Source organism: Sabethes cyaneus, chromosome 1, assembly GCF_943734655.1.
Source record: "Sabethes cyaneus chromosome 1, idSabCyanKW18_F2, whole genome shotgun sequence".
NCBI lineage: Eukaryota > Metazoa > Arthropoda > Insecta > Diptera > Culicidae > Sabethes > Sabethes cyaneus.
This window is the reverse complement of record NC_071353.1, coordinates 164,976,245-164,998,062: the sequence shown is the minus strand read 5'-3', so window position 1 is coordinate 164,998,062 and position 21,818 is coordinate 164,976,245. Positions and strand designations below refer to the sequence as shown.

Genomic DNA, 21,818 nt, shown 5'->3' with positions numbered 1-21,818 from the left:
TTGTACATAAATCGTGAATCTCGGAAGACCTTTGTCACAATCTCGAGTTTTGCAAGTTTCTGGGGAGCTCATGGGTGTTTTAATGTACAAATTATCCTCACAGTAAAGTAGAAAAGAACTCCTCCCATTGCTTAGCCTGACAAAATAAAACGGATAGCATTTAAATATTCGCCATCATTACAAATCATTTCGTCGAATACCATTTTGCGGAACACCCATTCTCGGTTGAGCATAACGTCCCTATTGGCAAGATTGTTGCAAAGTTGTTGTGGTAACCGAAATATGACTAATTTCAGTCGTAATCCAGTTGCTACAACTAAATCGACCTAAAGTGTGCTACTTGGGGCGGAATATAGAGTTTCGCAGAATACCATTTCGCGAAAAACCTTACGTGGGATGTATCATTTCACGGAAAATCTCTTCGTGAAAAGTATCATTTCGCAGGGGTGACCAACTGAAGTAATAGAGGTTAGATGTAGGAAAATAAATAAACCCAGATAGAAGGGTCTCTGCGGGGGCTTCCAACGACAGGTCACCGGCAACACTCGCGGCCTGTTGCCGTCTCGCCCTGAATCATCTAATTTTACTATTGATAGTTTTTGGTGGTCTTGTTATTGACTCCTCTTCTGTTGGGTACTCTTACCTCTGCGTCCATTATTTTGAACTATTGTGGTATGCCCCATTGTTTCTTTTGCTGTACGCTTCAGGCTTACATATCACTTATTGAGGAAGTGGTAGGCTGGTAGCTGGAGCGAGACAGGTGCCAATCAGGGATGACTTGGTTTATAAACCTTGTAATCTTGATCGGCGACGCAAACCAGACCTCCCTAGGCTCTAGTAGGCCCTTTTTGAGATACTGCAGTCTGCGTCCTATTAGTGCTCCACAATTGCACGGTACACGGCACGGAACACTTCGCTCTCGGTATTACACAGGCCACAAATATCATCTTGCACGAAACCGAGATTCCGAAGATGATTACTCGGGTAATGTCCTGTCACCAGACCGGTAAACGTGCTGAGATCTCTCTTATTGAGACTCACACACAACTTCTGAGTAACCTTAATACTAGGCATTATACATTTTTTTGATCATTCGACTCTCCCATTGTTTCAGTCCACTCTTCATCACACAGTCCGAGATACCGCAGAGTGGATCCGGAGTTTACCTGGCTCAGTTGCCGTAAGAGACAAATGCAATCCCAGAACCCAGACAAGTTTTGAGAAACACTTAAAGGCTTTAAGCGCTTTTAGTGCCGCTTGGCTGTCACAGAAAATGCAGATATTAGCATGTCTGTATTTCCTTTTGAGACAGACGTTTGCACATTCTATTATAGCAGCTATCTCAGCCTGGAAAACTGTTGGCCAATCTCCCATTGCTATAGATATTCTAGTTCTGGGGCCGTACACTCCAGCACCCGTTTTGACTCCCACCTTTGACCCGTCGGTATAGAACTTGATTGAACCACTGCGGACGCTAGGTCCCCCCTCATCCCAGACCGAACGTGATGGGATGTCGTAGTTGGTTCCAGCTTCCATCCAATCATTGTTCATTTCCGCAACTGGGCCAACAGGTAGAAGTTTCAGGATACTCAAGTGTCATATTTTATCCCCGTCGAGTATTGTTTTCCATCGTTTAAGTGTTAGGGCGCTTTTCTTAGCCTCTAACTGAACGTGTTGATTCAGAGGTAGCAGGCGGAGAATAGCTTCTAGAGCCTTCGAAGGTGTGCTTTTCATTGCTCCGGTTATGGCCATGCATGCTAATCATTAAAGTTTGTTCAACTTTTTAATAGCCGTGGCTTCTGAAGTTTTCGGCCACCATACCAACGAAGCGTAAGCTATCCTAGGTCTCACAATGGCGATGTAGACCCACAATACTATTTTTGGTTTGAGGCCCCATGTTTTTCCCACCATTTTTGAACATACTCATAGGGCAGTATTTGCCTTGCTGATTATTGAATCTAAGTGTGCGTTCCAAGATAATTTAGCGTCTAGGATTACTCCCAGATATTTAACTGAGACGCTACATTTAATTTCTTATTCCCCAAGGTACAGAGACTGTAACTTCAGTTTCATCTTCCTAGTGAAAGGAACAATTGTTGTTTTTGAAGGATTAATGCCCTTTGCATTCTATCCGATATCACGTCGTCGAATTTTCCTCGAACCATGATGACTAAATCATCAGCCACAACCCACATCGTCGAAACCTTTTGCCTCTAAGCTTCTCAGAAGATCATCAACTACCAATGACCAAAGAAGGGGTGAAAGAACCCCTCCTTGTGGGCAACCTTTGGTTGCAGTCACCGTTGTTGACAGCCCTCCTAGCTCCGAGGTGATTTGCCTATGTGTGAGCATACTGTGGATCCATTCGACTATACAGTAATCAAACTGTATTTTTTTCATCGCATTTGCCATTGATAAATAAGAAGCATTGTCAAAGGCCCCTTCGATGTCGAGAAACGCGCCTAATGCTGTTTCTTTCGATGAAAGAGAGTTTTCAATTTTTGTCACGAGCGTGTGTAGTGCTGTGATTGTAGATTTCCCAGCTTGGTAAGCAAACTGGTGTTTCGATAATGGATATCTAATCATGTATTCAGACTTAATGTATTCATATAATACCTTTTCCATAATTTTCAACAATACTGATGATAAACTAATTGGTCTGAAGGCTTTTGGAAGTGATTTGTCACGTTTTCCTGGTTTTGGTATAAATACAACTTTTACCAATCTCCATGTAGACGGAATATGATTTAGTATTTTCCGAGGTTGAAAGGATCTCACTACGTTTTCCATCCTAGCCCTAGTGAAAGCCATCCCTGCGACTCTGGTTGCAATCTCTTTTGTTCTCTCAGATCCCGAAGAGTTTCTTTGAGAACATCCTATGTCACAATCAGAGTCCGAGCTGGCAGCAGCATGAACTGAGGAAGATCCCGGAAAGTGAGTCCCCATCGTCAAGTCTAGTACTTCAGTCGGAGATTTTGTGAACGAACCGTCATCTTTCTTGAGAGCACCGAGTGCGTTCGAATGATCCTTAGTAAGAGTCTTGTTAAGTCTTGCCACAATTGGAGTACTTTCAATGCTTTCACAATTGTGTACCCAAGATTTCCTTTTTGATCGTCTTAGTTCTTTGCTATATTCGATTAGAGCTCCTATATTGAGTCCAGTCCGAAGTGGTCTCTGCTCTATTGAAGTTTTCGCGCCATTTTGCGAAGCCGTTCGAGCCTTCTGTTCCACCAGGGAACATTCCTAGTTGAAGTAACCCTTTTGAGTGGACAATTACTGTTATAAGCAGAGATTTTCGTTTGGTTTAAGACCTTTGAGGCCGACTCAAATTGTTGAACCGACCTATTCCTGATACTGATCCCAGTTGGTGTTCTTAGGATCTCGACCCATTCGAAAATAATGTGCCTGTGATCAGACAGCGATGCTTCGTCCGACACGTACCAGTTCTGTATTTTCTCCGAAGTTACTGGACTGCACAGGGTCAGGTCCAAGACTTCCTCCCTGATAGCATTTATGAATGTTGGTTCATTGCCTCTATTAGCAATATCGATATTGTTTGACGAGAGAAATTCTAAAAGGCACTCACCTCGGTTGTTGATGACAGTACTTCCCCACAGAGTGTGATGGGTGAGCGTTGGCTTTACAGCCGATGATGAAGTCTTTGTTGACTTCTCTGCAGTATTTTACAAACGCCGCAATCTCTTGAGTGGGAGCCTCAGGACAATCACCAGGGAAATAGGCCGATGCTATGATAATATCGGATTTTCCCCTGGTTGGTACCTCAACTCTGGTCGCGACGATGTCTCGTTTAATGAACTCTGTAATGGGAAAACGATTAATATTTGCATTAACCAGGACAGCTGCTCTCGGAGAGTCAGTTATTGACTAAATGAAAGTTGTAGTTGTTATTGACTAAATAAAAGTCTTTATGAAAAAGTCTAAAATTTCTCGAGTTCGATTGTTTTGAGTTACGTAAAAACTTCTGTGTTATTTGTATGACAGTCCTTATCCCCCTACCACAGGGGTGAGGGGTCTCAAACCATCATAAAAAAATTCCTGCCTCCAAACCCCCCACATGCCAAATTTGGTTCCATTTCCTTGATTAGTTCTCTAGCTATGAGGATATTTGTATTTCATTTGTATGGAAGCCCCCCCTCTTAAAGGGGAAAGGGGTCATAATTCCCCTTCCAAAGAGGGCTTCAATCATTACTTTCCTCTACCGTTCCTCCATCAATTGTAGAACCATCGTTTCAAAAAAAATAGTAACAGAAATTTGTGTTTCATTTGTATGGGAGCCCCCCTTCTTAGTGAAGAAAGGGGTCTCTCACCGTCATAAGAACCTTCCCAGGCTCCAAAAACCGCTACATGCAAATTTTCACTCCGATCGGTTCAGTAGTTTTTGATTCTATAAGGAACATACCGAAATACAGAAATCCATTTTCATATACAAGATATAGATTTGGGATTTTCTTTAGAGTTGGTCACCGCTCGCCACAATCTTTTGAATGGTACCCGAAGGCTTTCTATGATGCTTGATTCAAGAGTTGATTTTTTTAAAATAAGGAATGTCTGACAAACAATGAAAAATTCATTTAGTTTTCTGGAAAAAGGAGATCTTCAAGGAAGACCTCGAGTTTTTCGAATAATAATGTTAAAATTTGCAATCGCTGCTATGCTGCTATATTCAGTTAGGCTGTTGATTCGTTTGAATTCGCCTATCATGTTGCTGTAAACATGTCCAAAAAGGGGTCAGTCCCGGCGTAGTGGTTAGCATTCACGCCTCTCACGCCGAGGACCCGGGTTCAAATCCCAAGTCATGACATTGAGCGAGTTTACAATCAGTTCTCAAACTCGCTTGAGTAGCAGCCAGCAAATTTGCCTAATGTAATTGAAGTTAAAATTATTTATAGTCATGTAGATGTATAGAATCATATTAGCGTGTAGTCACGACCAGTGGAAGCAGAACTGTCTCATGTTACATTTGATCAGTTTTGATATTATGATGTCTAACGTTACAATTCGATATATATTTTTGTTTTATAAAATTAAACTAGTGTTTATAATAAAAAAATCTCTAACAAAAAATTTAAATCCTATTTATCCCACTGGAAAAATAGACGCATAGTTGTGTTACTACATATATCGGTTCTTGTAAAACGTTATCAAACATTATACAGAATAGATATGTTTATTAACATTTTCTCAAATATGAACATATAATAACTGCAAAATTGAGTATTTTAGTAGATTTTAGTAAAATCAGTTTCTCACTTTTGCTTGTGCGATTTTTTAATTTTCACTTTTTGTCACATGAGACAGTTATGCTTCAAGCGCTAGTTGACTGACACCGCGATGCTGATGGGTGTTATCAAAAGTGTAAACAAAACAAAACTATTTTTAAGCCTTCAAAACATTTCAAATTTCAGTATTTTAATTTGTGAATGGCCAAAAGGTGAATGTTACCCAGCAAAAAGGAGAAGAAGAGAAGTACATATTTTGATTGATGTGAATATTCAAGTCAGTCAATTGGAGAAACCATACCTAAACGATTTCGTTTCTTTTTCAGTTGAAATAAGCGGCATCGTACAGATTGTACTTTCCCGTGAGAAATTTCGATATTGGCAACAGAAAAGGTATAATAAATCGCGGATGGACGCAAAATTGATTTTCCTAATAGAAGGGAGAGAAGCACTTTGGCAGAATCATCCGCTGAGCTTCCCGCGGTGGTTCGTCGATCAGCAATGGGAGGAAATTTCCACTGAGCTGGGAGTATCGAGTAGGTGAAACTGAATGTCTGCTTATTAGCTCAACTGATCCTTAATGTTTGCTTTGTGAATTTAGCACAAATTTTTTTATTTTAGCGGATGACGCAAAACGGAGATGGCGAACGTTGCGAGACACTTTTACGCGGAAACTAAAAACCGGCACCCACTGGGAGCACGAACAGTCGATGGCGTTCTTGACACGCAAAACTAATCACCCGGAACGTCAGGAGCTACTGTTAAAGAAGAACGGAGCAAAAAGTATGTTATCTTATTTAAAACCTTTACTAATAGTTGCTTCGATGTTTGAATTCTCATTTTTTACTGTTCGCACAGAACTTAAACGACACCGTCCGAAGGTTAAGGCAGTTTCATCGACCACTATAGTCTCATCCACCGAGGAAACTGCAAAGAGTCCATCCCCACAAGCTGTGGAGGTTGAAACGGTCGATCAAGCTCCTGCGGATGTCCCGGCACACAGCGTACCATTGTGTCCTCGAACTGAACCGAATCTGGAAGATCGACGAAACACAAACAACAGCATAGCGGATGTAGTTGATGCCTGCAGTGCCGCTGTTGTGCACATCGAGTGTGACGACACGCTGCATTATGATATTTTCTCAGGACAAACCCTGACGGTTTCCAGTGGATCTGGCTTTATAGTGGACCAAGCTGGTCTTATCCTAACGAACATACACGTAGTAATTGGCAAACCAAATGCTTCGCTCACGGTTAAACTACCAGACGGGCGAAAGTTTCCCGGAGCCATCGAGCAGGTGGATCCGAATTGTGATCTGGCATTGGTGCGCATTCAATGTGAAGACCTACCGGTGATTAAGCTCGGTGAATCGGCCAACCTGCGGTTGGGCGAACAGGTCATTGCCCTCGGTAGTCCTCTGACACCGATCAATACTGTTACTGCCGGCATTGTTAATTCGATGCAATGCTCATCAGCAGAGTTGGGCCTACGGGGGAAGAATATCAACTACATACAAACGGATGCGGCCATTACTTTCGCCAATTCGGGTGGTCCATTGGTTAACCTAAGTGGGGAAGCGATTGGAGTCAACAGTATGAAGCTGACACCGGGAATGAGCTTCGCAATTGCCATTGACCACGCTAGGGAACTGCTGCAGAAGGTAAAGGAAAGAGGCACATCGACAGCACTTTCTCCGTGCATGGGATTAACGGTGCTCACCCTGGTGCCGGAGATACTGCGCGAGTTGCGACAACGAAGTCTCGACGTACCGGACAATTTTCGTAGTGGAAATCTAGTGTGGAAAGTTGTCCAGGGATCGCCAGCCCATGTGTAGGTATGACTTGATCCAAAATGAGTCATGTCTAAAAGTGAACTTTTTTTTTAACAGAATTGGTCTCTATCCAGGTGACATCATTACCGGCATAAACGATAGGGAAATGGTGAATTCCGCGGATCTATACAAAATACTGGAGGACACGAATTGTCCTTTGAAGATTACCTTCTTCCGAGGCGAGGAGAACCTAACAAGGTTCGTACAACTCTTACAGCGTGATACGGCATCGTGTTGGGAACAGCAGAGTGATGCCTAAACGTCAGTTTTCAGTCGCCAATTAGGAATTTTGAAATATTATAGTATTCAAACAATGGTTTCTTCCTTTAGAAATGCTCAAGTGCTTTTACTTAAGACTTTTGTTTATTTGAGAAGATATACGGAGATATACGGATATATGGACGTTGGTTTGGAAAGTTTGGAAGAAATTAAACAGAATGAAAAATAAGCACACATTGAGATTTTTTGTATGCCAGAAGGGCATTGGGATAAAAGGCCACTGCGATAGTCTTAATGATCGTCTTTTGTGGCAGCCCCCGATTGCTGTGCCCCAATTCGGTACTACATGCTTTATAAAGCCAATGACCGTTTTGAGATTTAGGCTCCATACCTGATATGGAGTAAGAAGGAAACTTCCGAAGAAGTTGGGCCTTGATAATACAAGAGCTTCGCAATAGCAGAGCAGGTGCCGTGAACTTTCAGGTTCAGAGTTGCAAAAGTGGCAGGTGTTGGTATCGGCCACCAGTGACCAGAGCAGGGGAGAGAGAACTCCTCCCTGTGGACATCCTATAATCACCGAAACCGTGACCGACGTATCTCCCAATGATGCTGTAATTTCTCTACTCGAGAGCATTGCTTGAATCCAGCTCATTGTAGTGTGGTCGATTCTCTTTTGACAAAGAGCCGTATTAATTGACGCGAAGGACGTGTTATCGAAAGCGCCTTCAATATCAAGAAAAGCACAAAGTGCTGTCTCTTGATATTTGAGCGATTTCTCAATTAACGTCAATAAGCAGTGCAGTGCGGTTTCCGTAGATTTACCGTGTTGGTATGCATGTTGATTTACATGTAACGGAGAGTTTTTTAAAATCTCATTGCGGATATAGTTATCCGTGATTTTCTACATCAGCTTACGAAGTGTTGAAGTCAGACTTATCGATCTGAAAGCCTTAGGCATTGTAATTTTTTCCGTCTTCGACCTTCGCGCACTTGGTTCAAATCGTAATCTTCACGATGCACAGTCGAGGGGTTTTCTTTCACTGCACAGAACGGGCCGACGCTTGTTGAAGAGATAACACATTTATTGTGAGACGACAAAGTGGTTGTATATTGCACCTTCCTTATGTACGTACTTGGAGACAACTGACTCAACTCATGCAGGTCATTAGTTATCAAAGCTATCAGATGCTGATATCTGCTGTCCCTACTCTCCTATTTCCGCATATTGGAGATCGGCTGAGACTAATATATGGTAAGCCGAGAGTGAGTTCCTTTCTCGCGGTCATCAGTTAAGCTGATGATCGTTGTAGAGTGGGTTTGAAAACTACCAATAGCTAATAAATTATGCAATATTTTACATACCGGCCGCCTTGGAATACGCGGTATTTCGAACGAATTAATCTACAATTTAAATTCTACGCTTATATGCTACAATTAATGATTTTCTGCAATTAATGGTATTGTCAACAACACGTGGAATTCTCTGGTGTATGGGATGCGAATCAACTCGAGGCCCGCTGCGTGGAATGCTGTCACTGGATGTCTTAATGGTGTGAATTAAAGCCCTCTTTATCGTCATATCTTGGAATCGTCAGAGTTGGACATGCATGACCACCCAAGATCGAACGCATCGAATTCTGCTTGGTTGCGTACCCAGGTTGCCGCCCGGCAACGTGGGGGATGGATGACTGTAACGATGAAAGGCGATTTTTTACGAGTCAAAAACAAATCTAAAACGACTTCCCTGTCGCGGAGGCTTGCGCGCCTCCGCGGACGCTCCTGCGCCGATGGTGTTGAACGTGGTTCCATCATTCTACTAGACTCATTGATCCGTTGAGATGAATGAAGGTTTAATGGCAATGGACGTTGTGTAGTTCTTTGAACCGCTGTAGACTGATGGATGCTCTGGTAGTGACGAGGCGGATGTAAATAAACTTTGGTACTAATGAATAGTACCAGATCCCGTGACTCACGTGGTGTTGATCACAGAACCGACCCAGGATTCACCCGGATATAGACATGGTTGAAGTACGCTGGCGCTGGCAGGTTTCACAGAAGACATCGTTGATCGGCCGACCGCCGTGGTAGAAGGTGGCTACGTAGACAAAACATTCCTTGAGCTTTTTAGAAATTCAATAAAACATAAACACTTAACTGGTATGCGGGAGCCTCCTGGCTCCCGCAGGCGCCCTGCGCCTTCGTTGGGGGAGGCCTAGTTCTCCCCAGATGGTGGTTGCTCATTGTCGCTGATGGGTAGAATGCATATTTTGGAGATAGCACGTACGATCTCCCCATGTTTGGTTCTGACTCTAGCAACTCTGACGTTTCCGTCAGCTCCTGGAAGGACCTGCGTCACCCGCCCCAGAAGCCACTTGAGGGGTGGAAGATTATCTTCCCTGATCAGTACCATGGCGCCTACGGCTAGGTTATTCCTTTGTTTTGTCCACTTAGTCCTGTTATGAAGGTCGGACAAATATTGCGTGGACCACCTTGTCCACACTCGTTGTACGAAATCCTCAGTCTGCTGCCACCTGGCGAGTCTGTTCTCAGAGATATGCTGCAACCACGGTCCTGCCACTGCCGTTAGTGGTCGTTGAACCAGAAAGTGGCCTGGTGTTAACACATCAAGGTCACTAGGGTCGTTGCTCATTTGCGTAAGCGGTCTGGAATTAAGACACGCTTCGATTTGCGTCAAAACTGTATTCAGTTCGTCGGGTGCAACCGTCCGTAGACCAATCACCTTCTTCAAATGCTGTTTCATTGATTTGACCGCCGCCTCCCACAAACCTCCGAAATTGGGGGAGTTGGCAGGTATGAATTTGAATGCTATTCCATCGTCCGCTGCTCCAGAGGAAATGGAATGTTGACTCTCTTGATTCCTAAATAGTGCAGTCAGTTCATCCAGCTGTCGTCTTGCTCCAACGAGGTTGGTACCGTTGTCACACATAATGAGAGCGGGTTTTCCACGTCTTGCCACGAACCGTCTTAGAGCGGCCAAAAAACCTTGAGTGGTGAGATCAGCAACCATTTCAATATGCACTGCTTTCGTCACCAAGCAGACAAAGATTGCGGCGTAATGCTTGATGGGGATTTTCCTTCGATTGGGATAGTTAATCAAAAAAGGACCGCAGTAGTCAACGCCGACACGCAGAAATGGCGGCGCCGGAGTGACTCTCTCCGCGGGAAGGTCTGCCATGAGCTGCTCGTGCACGGTAGGCTTGCTCCGAAAACAGGTGATACATTTATGAACAATACTGCGAGCCAGACTTTTAGCGCTGAGAGGCCAAAACCGTTCGCGAACGCTAGCTACCAACAGCTGCGGTCCGGCGTGGAGATGTTCGAAATGATAACGACGCATTATCATGGTCGTCAACGGATGATTCTTATCCAATAGTATCGGGTGCTTTCTGTCCGTTGTAATATCCGCATTTTCTAACCGACCACCAACTCGCAACACGCCGTCAACCAACCTAGGATGTAGTGTTCTGATGCGAGATGTCAGTTTCACTTCTTTGTTTCTCGCAAGATCTTCAAGCTCCTGGGCGAAGCACTCCTGTTGCGAAAGCTTCACTAGATGCAGAAGGGCGGTTTCCCTTTCCCCAAGTGTCACCGGACCCGACATCTTGCAGTTCGTTTCGCGTACATGAAGAGCATTGTGCTTGAATCTCATCAATAATGCGACCAGCCTTTCCAAGCGATGAAGTGTAGATCTCAAACTAAAAATGTCACTTGGTGGGGAGACTGTGCATACAGATGACACTGTGGAATCTTCTTCGAGGTAGGGTCGATTCAACTCTTCCAATACTACTTCTTGCGCCTGTGGCCAGTAGAGTTTCTCCTGTTTTAACCAATTGGGACCTTCCCACCACAATGAGCTATGTACTAGATCAGAAGGTGAAACTCCGCGTGATAGAAAATCTGCGGGATTATCTGTGCCGGCTATGTGTCTCCATGTTCCGTTTTTAGTGAGATGTTGCACTTCAGAAATCCTGTTAGCGACGAACATTTGGTAGCGGGATGGGTTTGATGACAACCAATACCTCACGATCATAGAATCGGTGTGGAAATATGCTTGAGCAGACACCGAAATACTTGCAGCCGTTTTCTCGTAAAGGTGAGCTAATAAAACGGCGGAAGACAGTTCCAATCGAGGAATTGTCAGTTGTTTCCTCTTCTTTTCCAGTTCTGCGAGTGGGGCAACTCGTGATTTGGCTACCAACAGATTAGACGTGATTGTTCCATCAGTATGTCTACATCGTACATATATACATGCTCCATAGGCTTTCGTTGACGCATCACAAAAGCCGTGGAGTTCTAGCGAGAGACAATCCTTCCGAAATTCGATCCATCTTGGAATCTGCAACATTTCTAGTTTTGATAAACTGGTTCGAAACTCGATCCATTGGGTTTGGAGATCGCCCTGCAGAGGTTCGTCCCAAGAAACTTTCTGCTTCCAGAGAGTTTGGACGAATATTTTAGCAGAAACGATCACGACAGCAATAAGTCCGATAGGATCGAATATTTTTGCTAAGTCGGAAATGACCGTTCGTTTGCATATTGCCGATGAAGTCCATTCCGGAGCTTTAAAGCGAAATACATCTATTCTGGGCTCCCAGATCAGTCCTAGGGTTTTTATAGTGGCACTTGAATCATCGAGTTCGAAAGAGACGCGGTCGTCGTGTAACTCCGCAGGTATCTTTACCAGAACGGCGGGGCAATTGCTACTCCATTTTCGCAAATTAAACCCTCCACCTTTCATCAGTTGTTGCATATCACTACACAGCTTGACCCCATCTTCAACGCAATCAACGCCGGTCATCATGTCGTCGACATAAAAGTCCTTGGCTAAGATTCTCGCTGCGTTAGGATATTTATGTCCGTCCAGTTCTGCTAGTCGCTTGAGACATTTTGTTGCCAAGTAGGGTGCCGACGCTGTCCCGTATGTGACGGTATTTAACTGAAACACTCGAATGTCATCGCTTCGATGGTCTCGCCAGAAGATTTTATGCAATTTTCGGTCCGCCCATTGTTGCAATACCATGCGATACATTTTTTCAGCGTCCGCTACGATGGCAATCCGATGAAGTCGGAAACGAAGAACGATCGAGATGATGTCGTCCTGAACCGTAGGTCCGACCATTAACGCATTATTGAGGGATACCCCGGTCGACGTGATGCACGATGCGTCGAAAACGACTCGCAGTTTTGTGGTAGTACTATCGGCCTTAATAACGCAATGATGCGGGATGAAGTACTGTGGCAACGCAGCGTCCTCTTCATCAGCAACTACCTCCTCCATATGTCCCATGCGAAGATATTCATGGATGAACTCACTATACATCAGCTTTAGTTCGGGATTTAGATCTAGGCGGCGTTCCAGAGACAAAAAGCGTCGCAACGCCGAAGATTTTGAATCTCCAAGTTGACGAATAAGAAAATCCTTCTTGGGAAGCGTAACAATGAACCGCCCAGTTGCGTCACGCACTGTCGTGCGGTCAAACAGTTTTTCACAAGCGTATTCCTCCAGAGACAATATACTATTCGTTTTACATGACTCTAATTCCCAGAATCGTGTCAATAAATCATCTAGTCGCTCGGTGCATGCGTTTGCGACATGTGGTCTGCGAGCGTCGGTCTCGACAGGAAGGTTTCCGCAAACAATCCAACCAAGCGTTGTGTTTTGTGCGATTGGTCCATCCTCACCCAATCTAATCTTTTCGTGGTGTAACAGATCGAAGAATAAACCTGCCCCAATGATAACATCAATGCCGCCAGGTTCCATAAAGTGTGGGTCTGCAAGGGCGATGCCGTCCGGAAGTTGTAGACTAGTGGAATCTATCCTCCGGATGGGAAGGTTCAACGTAACTTGTGGAAGCACATAGAAAATCTCCTCTCCAATGAACGATGAAATACGAGATCGAATCCGAGCAAAGATGGATTGTTTACATTGTTTTGAAACTTGACCAATGCCGCTTATCGAGAGTGTTTCACGAGAACGCTTGAATTTCAATCGTTGCGCTGCGCGTTCTGAAACAAAGCAGAGCTGAGAGCCACTGTCAAGTAGTGCTCTAGCTTGCATAGTATTTCCAAAATTATCTTCAAGAATCAAGACCGCAGTTGCCAGCAAGACTGATCGCGATGACTTGATTTCTTGGGCAGTGAGTACAACATTAGGAGAGTCAGTATGGGGTGGCGTTTGCATGTTTGGGCCTGTAACAGGAACGTAAGGTTCGGGAGATTGGTAAAAGGATTGCTGGGAACTGGGTAGAGTTGGCTTCTTTTGTTGTGCGATTGAGAGTGTCTGATTTGATTGTGGGTTCTGTTCATTTTGTTGCGAGCGCTTATTCGATTCCAATGCTTGCTGTTCATTAGTGCGAATGTTGATATGCAACAATGAATGATGCCGCTGTCCGCAAACACGACATGTGCCACGCGAACAAAATTTGGAAGTGTGGCCGTGAGCAAGACAATTGAAGCACAAGTTGTTACTGTTCACTGCATTTCTTCGTTCATCCACCCTCATTGCTTTAAACCGTTTGCATTGGTACGCGAAATGTTGTTCATCGTCGCAGAAAGGGCACGATTGCTGCTGGACCGAATAACTGCTGCTGACCTTGAATTGTCTCTTTGGTTCTGCTGATACCCGATTTTCGCCCGAAATCGACAGCAACACTGTCCTGTGGTTCGACAGGAATTTGATCATATCATCGTATGTGGCAACATCGGTTGATCGATGCTCTGTTTCCCATAAACGTAGCGTTGTTGAATCAAGCTTGCTTGCGAGCATGTATGCCAAAAGCGTGCTCCAAGCGTTCGTGTTTTCTCCGAGTTTCTTTAACATCTGGAGATGTTTTTCAAACTCTCCAATGACATAATTGAGTGCTTCGAATGATTCCTTCTTCATTGAATTGACTGCAAAGAGAGCATCTAGGTGGGATTTAACCAGCAGCTTTTTGTTTTCGTAACGTGACTCAAGCGAATTCCACGCAACAGAGTAATTGTTTGCAGTGAGATCAATCGATGCGATTTGCTGGAGTGCCTCTCCTGCTAGCGAAGTGCGAAGGTAAGTGAACCGGTCGATGTCAGATAGATGCGGATTGTCACCTATCAGGTTTTTAAAGGTGTCCCTAAAGGTGATCCACTCCATATGAGCTCCTCGGAAGGTCGGTATCGTCAGTTCCGGTAGCTTGACTCGCAAGGCAGATGCTGTTGCCGGAGTGTTAGTCGGTGTAGATAAAGTATTCTGAACACCTGAACTAGCCTCGTGCAAAACCATTTCTAGTGATTGCTTTAACTTGAAGTAGCGGTTTACAAATGCTTTCAGAATCTTTGAATTCTGCGCTCTACTATCTGCTATTTTAGCCGCAGTTCGCTGAGCCTTAGTTACGGCCGACAATGTTGCAGCTGCCTCATCCTTGCCGGTATCGTCATCGGTATCGCATTCTTCCAGTACAATTTCTATATCACCGCGCACGTCACAATACTCATCATATACTTGTTCCAACTTTTTCAATCTCGCCAGGACCGATCCTTTGTCACGCTCATCTTGATATTGTTGCACAAATTCTTCAATGGATTCTATCACATCTAGCAATTGACGTTCCCTTTTCGTCAGCTTTCGCAAGTCGGAGCGAGTCATATTAGCTACAAAATGGATTCTAACCACTGCACTTCACACAAATTCACGCCGCTTAATCGAACGTTTTCGCGCTTGACAGAACCCACAGATTTACAGGCTATCAGGGACTTTAATTCATTCAGAAAAAAACCAACTACCCACGGTGATCTTAAACCAACGAACCAAATCTGTACCCAAATCAAGTGAAACACAGTCATGCAATAATTGAGTATTTTATTTTTCGATTTTTCTTTTTCGCCACATGCAATTAATCAGCGTAAGATCATGCGTTCTTAACGCCACCCTTGACTTTCTCCTTATTTTTAGGTACTTAGCTTGGATTTATTTGTAGAAACCGTATGCGGCAGGGAACAATTAACAGTCACCGCTGTAAATCCGTGTCCAATCAGCAACGCAACCACGTTTTCGTATATCAGCCGCAACCACACCGAGCAGCAAGCAAGCAGCAGAAAGCAGCACAATGCCGCCTTAGATTCTCCGCACAATAGCCGATCCACACCGTCGCACAGCGATTAGAATTATTCACTCCGGCTCACCGTGGTCCCTTGTCGCTTCGATCGAATCCGGTTCGAAGGACCAGTGTAATTTTTTCCGTCTTCGACCTTCGCGCACTTGGTTCAAATCGTAATCTTCACGATGCACAGTCGAGGGGTTTTCTTTCACTGCACAGAACGGGCCGACGCTTGTTGAAGAGATAACACATTTATTGTGAGACGACAAAGTGGTTGTATATTGCACCTTCCTTATGTACGTACTTGGAGACAACTGACTCAACTCATGCAGGTCATTAGTTATCAAAGCTATCAGATGCTGATATCTGCTGTCCCTACTCTCCTATTTCCGCATATTGGAGATCGGCTGAGACTAATATATGGTAAGCCGAGAGTGAGTTCCTTTCTCGCGGTCATCAGTTAAGCTGATGATCGTTGTAGAGTGGGTTTGAAAACTACCAATAGCTAATAAATTATGCAATATTTTACAGGCATGGTTTTGTCTTTTTTGCCAGCCTTAGGTATGAACACCACCCTTACTTTCTGCCAATTCTCCGGGATATACCCCAAAGTGAAATTGGCTCGAAAGAGCTTGATGAGCTCGGACATTATAACAGCGTCCGTTTTTTGTAAGAAAATGGGTAGAATACCATCCGGACCCGGAGACTTCATTGGTTCAAAGGAGCTGAATGGCCAACTGATTGAAGCCTCCGTAAACAGTCGGCGCGCGAGTAGAACCGAGTCGCTTGACACATTGCGCGACGACCCAACTCGCCGTTGCGCGCCGACGTCGCTTCCAGTGGACACTGTCGAACCAGGGAAATGCGTGTTCATAAGAATCTCCAACGTTTCCCTAGCAATAACAGTGAGACTGCCATCTTCTTTTTTCAATTGCCCTAGGCCATTATCATGGTCCTTGGCTAACGCTTTTTGGAGTCGCGCCGCCACAGGCAGAGTCTGGATGCTTTCGCAAAATTTGACGCTGGACTTTATTTTAGGTTTGCGAAGCTTAGCATTGTATTTGAAAGGTTGCTGAGCGATTCATTCCACCAGGGCACGTTACGGCAGACTGTCCGCGTGATTAACGGACAGCTGCAGCGTCCAGCTCAGCTGGTGTGCGTATATTAATGTGACAGGAATTCCGAGAGTTTCCCAGACGTTCTCTGAATGAACTCCAATTGGTTTTTTCGGATTTCTGTATTGTTCTCTCCTGAGAGTTTGCCTCAATATCAAAAACGATATGCCTGTGGTCTGATAAACTTGGTTCGTCAGAGACATGCGAGTTTTTGACCTTTTCAGCTATAGAAGTGCTGCACAGATTGAGGTCTAGGACTTCATCTCTAATAGCATTAACAAAAGTGGGGACATTCCCTACATTGCATGCATTGACATTGTTAGCAGTTAAGTATTCAAGTAGGTACTCACCCCTATTATTTACATCCGTGCTGCCCCAAATCGTGTGGTGGACGTTGGCATCGCAGCCGATCAGGAACGGCACGTTGAAGACCCTGCAGTACCGCACGAGAGCGGCAACCTCGGATGGCGGTATGTCGTCCTTGTCGCCCGGGAAGTATGCGGACGCCACGACCAGGTCCTGATTTCCCGTCGTTGTTGGCACTTCCAGTTTGACAGCGACGACATCGCGTTGTATGTGTAACGATTGGATTAGATCGGCTTTGATAAAATCAAGATTAACGCCTTTAATTAGCCTACTACGAAACTAAATAAAGCTTTCGCCCGAATACCTAGATAACCCTCATATGCCCATCAGCCCGATCGAAAGCAATTACCTTCGGGAAATTCGATGCGAATTAGAGTATAGAGAGTTTCAAATGACTTCCAAAGACAAGCGACAAATGAGTCATTGTAATAATTAATTGTCGATGATTGGTCTACTCAAGGCCACCCAAAATAAAAAGATCGGTTTGGGAAATGCGAACAATTAGACGCAGCTTTACTTTTGTTCAAGTGCTGGTCGAGAAAAGTTTAGTCGCGTGATCGCGGATTTTTAATACTTAAAGTTAAGCCGATTTAGCAGTAGTGAAAAACAGATAAAAGTCGCGAGTGTTGAAAAAACCCCGACTATTAATTCTTTAGCAAAGGCTAAAAGTGTGGGAAATCGTTAAAATCTGAAGGAACCCATAAACGTGGGTGCTAATCTGGAGTGCGAAGGCCGGAAAAGCTAATTCCGGATCAAATTTGGACCGGCGGCAATACTTTTCGGTGCATGAAACGAATACCGATTCATCCGTGAAGCAGCCTAAACTACACGACTGAAGTTTCCCACCCACTCGAGAAAAACCAGCCGCTTCGCCGTAAAGCTTCCTGGGTTGCGGTGGCAAGGAACGCGACCCGGTAGAGCACCGGACTATGTGGACATCGTTGGGATACCCACCAGCAGTCGAGACACCCACCGTGGTGAAACCATACCCGTGTTGGGTTTAAAAATGGACCAATTGTTATGTGTAGACGATAAGAAGTGCACTAGAAGCTAAGATACGAACCATGGTTTGTCGCCAAGGGCGAATACATTTGTAAACCTTCTGCTAAATAGCTTTAACTTTGCGCGGACGATATTCGAGGGCTATTAATAAATGATGATACGTGAATAAGAGTTTGTACAGAAGTGAAGGTTTTTTTAATGCGTAGGATTGTTCGTCGCGTTTGTTTTAGTACGATTCAAATTTGTTGAGTCTGAAACTTAGTTGTCGGTTAGCTTCGTAGAAGGTCTTTGAGGTTTGAAATACTCGCCCCGAGATAAGAGTCCTCGGTCGGGCATCCCTATCCATCTTCCGCAACGGTCTTTCGGATACGAAAGTGGCGCTTAAGCCGTTGTAGGCAAAGGCATTTAAAAACCTTTCTGGTCAGTCCGAGCATAGGGAGAATTGGCATGTAACGCTTTGTTCAGTATCTGTAAAATTGAAAGCGTTACATTTGGCGCCCAACAGCACGGGTCTGCGTTAGATTTTCACAACTAAAGTTTGATTCATAAAGAAATTAAGTCACTTCGGCACACTAAATATTCAATTGAGAGCAAAATACAATTTAATGTAAATTTAATACCGTATAAAACGTAAGATCAGTTGATTAAGTAAAGATTAAGTTAAGTTCGATCACGTTAGAGCACGTGAGAGATTCAAATTTAATTCGATTGCGATAATTTAGCGTTTAACTATTGAACAGCGTGGTTGACCATGAGTGAAAGAAGGATCATGAGTAGTCAACTCAGAATTAACGTAGATGATTTAGAGGAAGATGAATTAAATTATGAGCTTGTGCTCAGAGGTACTACTATTTCTGGCCCACCAGAAATGAAGAAGAGGAATTTACGGCTTAAAATGAGACAGGAAGCCGAACAAGGAATAGATTTCATATCTTTTCGTTCGCTTGATGAAGAGTATGAAGTAGTCCCAGATAAGCTAGAGGAAATTGATCAATCACTACAGCAAGGGAAAAACCCGGCCTGTGAATCGCGGTTATATCATTATTTGAAAAGAGTTAAGAGAGCAAAGTGTTCAGATGAAGTAGACAGAGGAAATAAAAGTATACTACTCGATTTCATTGTCGAACTGATACAAATCCATTACAACAAAGAGATAACTATTTCGGATGAATCGTCGTCAGAAGAGGGTGCGGTAGGCGGAACAGCATCCATTAGTTCAGGAGAGAGAAACGGAAAGATACAAAATCAGATTTCGTACACAGGTACCATCCCGAAACAATCGCTACCGACTCGATCTCATAAAGTACAATAAGGAAAAATGACGCCAAAAGCGGCGGAACAAGTTTCTGAAAATAATCAAACAAGCTCAAAAGTAATTCATACACCAAATTTGCAAAGATTATTCACACAACCAATTCAAAACCGTAATCAGATTTCAAACGCACAGGTAGATAAAAATTTCGATCCGCTGGAATTTGTTCATGTAACAGAAATAGAAAATTACGTTAAACGATATCTTGAAAGTATTAATCAGGCACAGATACCTAAAGAATCTGAAACCAACCAGTTAGCTGAACAAATATTGAATATGGGAATATATGATTCAGACGTAGATAGAATTTCCCCCTTTTCCTTAGATCAAAGACGTAACGTCATTCTGTAATGGGAGAAAATTGTATTTCCTTCGTTAGCAGAATTGCAGACCTAGGTTTGGTCTGCGTGTTACAGTAGATTAACTTACCGTAGTTTCCTTACCGTAGTAGGCCAAGAATTCTCGTGCCGTGAACCCAAGGTTCTTGGACAAAGGCAGCTGTAAGCTGCTGGTTTACGAACCTTCGACCAAGAACACTAGAAGCGACCTTGGCATAATGAAGGTCCGCTTGCAGGTAGCGAAGACTGCCCGCTGTGTTACTGGTTTGTCGTCCTTGGCAGAGTTGTTAGACTCAGAACCTGACGGACGGCTGCCAGTGGCGTGAACGCCTTCTTGATTTGCCTGCTTCCCTATATCAGAGGGCCTCGATGGCTGCGCTACCACTAACCATTACGTTAACTTAGGAATGCTTATGGAGGATAGTAGTGTCCCAGTACCTAATTTCCAAGACTGCAAACGAAAAATCCGGTTGCTGAACACGGTTTTCTGGACAAACTGACGACTGATTACAGCTCTCGCGTCTCTTCGAGAAGCCGTAGAGGTTGGGAAAAGGTGAAGGCTTATCCTCCATCCTTTTCAACGTCGCTTTTGAGAGGGTGATCTAACGAGCAGGTATTGAAGCGATAGCCACGATTTTGCAAATAACTTTGATATCAAAGGCGACTAAAACCAAATACCTAAATGATAAAGTCTCAGTGGGGATGAACGCGCGCGAAAGCAGGGCCACATTCAAGCAGGAAATCGCTACGATCAAGAAGCATACGCCACCGTAAGGAGCTGACAATATGCAAAACCTTTATTGGACTGGTAATTTTTTATAGACTTGAAAGTATGACGCTGCTCACGCAGAAATCTCAAGGGCAGAACGTGCCCACGAATCACATTTCAAGACAGCATACGATACAGTCAAGCGCGAACAGCTATAACAGATAATGCAAATCAAAGCTATTGTGGAGCGAAGTGATGTGCGGTTTTCGGAATACTCTCGAGTCCTTTCGAATCGCGCAGAGGGTTGCGGTAAGGGGATGAACTGTCCTGTATGTTATTCAACATCGACTTGGGATGAACGAACATTTGCTACTCTGGCTTCAATCTTACCTATGTGGTCGTAGCATGTCTGTGAAAATTGGTGATCACATTTCTTCGCCATTTCCTGTTTGTTCTGGTGTTCCACAAGGAAGCCACCTAGGACCGTTTTTATTCCTGCTGTATATGAACGACGTTAATTCCATTTTGAAATGCGCGAAACTCTCATACGCTGACGATCTAAAGCTATACCATACGATAAAGCAACCACTGGATATGAGTTTTCTGCAGGAGCAGTTGGAAAACTTCGCTAAATGGTGTCAAATTAACCGTTTGTCGCTGAATGTGTCTAAGTGCTCGGTAATCTCATTTGGACGAAAACATTCACTATTCCAGTATGACTATGCCTTGGCAGGCGTACGTTTACTGCGTGAATCCACAGTTAAGGATTTGGAAGTTTTAATCGATGCAAAATTAACTTTCAAGGATCACATTTCATACGTGGTGGCAAAAGCTTCTTCACAGCTGGGCTTTTTATTTCGTTTCGCGAAAAAATTTAAGGACATCTACTGCCTGAAAACACTCTATTGTTCAATTGTGCGACCTGTACTGGAATACGCGTCTCCCGTCTGGTCTCCTTATTACCAGAACGAAATTCAACGCATCGAAGCTATTCAGCGAAAGTTCATCCGCTTCGCTTTACGTCATCTTAGATGGACGGATCCACGGAACTTACCCAGCTATAAAAACCGTTGCATGCTGATCGGCCTGGAATTACTAGAGGAAAGACGCAATGTGGCAAAAGTATGCTTTATTGGCGATCTCCTGCAAGGTAACGTTGATTGTTCAATACTCCTCAGCATGCTGGATATCAATATACGACGCCGCAATCTACGATATCACTCGTTCCTCAGTATTACTCCAGCTAGGACGAATTACGGTCTACATGAACCAGTGCGCAGTATGTCTCGTCTATTCAATCAATGTTACCATGTATTTGACTTTAATGTGTCTCGAGAAACAAACAAGTATAATTTTAGACGTGTTTTATGTTAATAATCTAAACAGACGAGTATTGTAAATACGTTACTTAGTTATTTCTGTCATTGGGGTGATATTTTACCTGTTGACGTTAATAAAAATAAATAAATAAATAAATAAACATCGCTATTGAAGGTTCCTGCAAGTCATCAGCATTGGTTGGTGCGTAACACAGGATCATCATAAGGTACTTCCCCCGTGTTCTGAACCTGGAAATGATTCTATCATTTATCGGT

At 43.8% G+C, this 21,818-nt stretch overlaps 2 protein-coding genes across 4 annotated transcripts; one reads left to right on the top strand and one right to left on the bottom strand.

The window, feature by feature from the left end:
* Window positions 1–5,411: 5,411 nt before the first annotated feature.
* Window positions 5,412–7,469, top strand: LOC128745177 (serine protease HTRA2, mitochondrial-like). 3 transcript variants are annotated; one of them, XM_053842190.1, is made up of 5 exons: window positions 5,412–5,487; window positions 5,567–5,776; window positions 5,862–6,023; window positions 6,099–7,071; window positions 7,130–7,469. In XM_053842190.1, the coding sequence occupies exons 1-5, from the start codon at window positions 5,457–5,459 to the stop codon at window positions 7,329–7,331; spliced, it is 1,578 nt and encodes a 525-aa protein (XP_053698165.1). In that variant the 5' UTR covers window positions 5,412–5,456; the 3' UTR covers window positions 7,332–7,469. The 3 variants fall into 3 exon arrangements, with proteins under 3 accessions (XP_053698165.1, XP_053698166.1, XP_053698167.1); XM_053842191.1 differs by having other exon boundaries at window positions 5,430–5,505; window positions 5,567–5,780; window positions 5,842–6,023; XM_053842192.1 differs by lacking the exon at window positions 5,412–5,487 and having other exon boundaries at window positions 5,696–5,776; window positions 5,842–6,023.
* A 2,034-nt stretch (window positions 7,470–9,503) lies between these two features.
* On the bottom strand, window positions 9,504–14,930 carry LOC128732400 (uncharacterized). Its single transcript, XM_053825647.1, has one exon. It carries the CDS (start codon window positions 14,928–14,930, stop codon window positions 9,504–9,506), a length of 5,427 nt encoding a protein of 1,808 aa, XP_053681622.1.
* Between the last annotated feature and the right edge of the window lie 6,888 nt (window positions 14,931–21,818).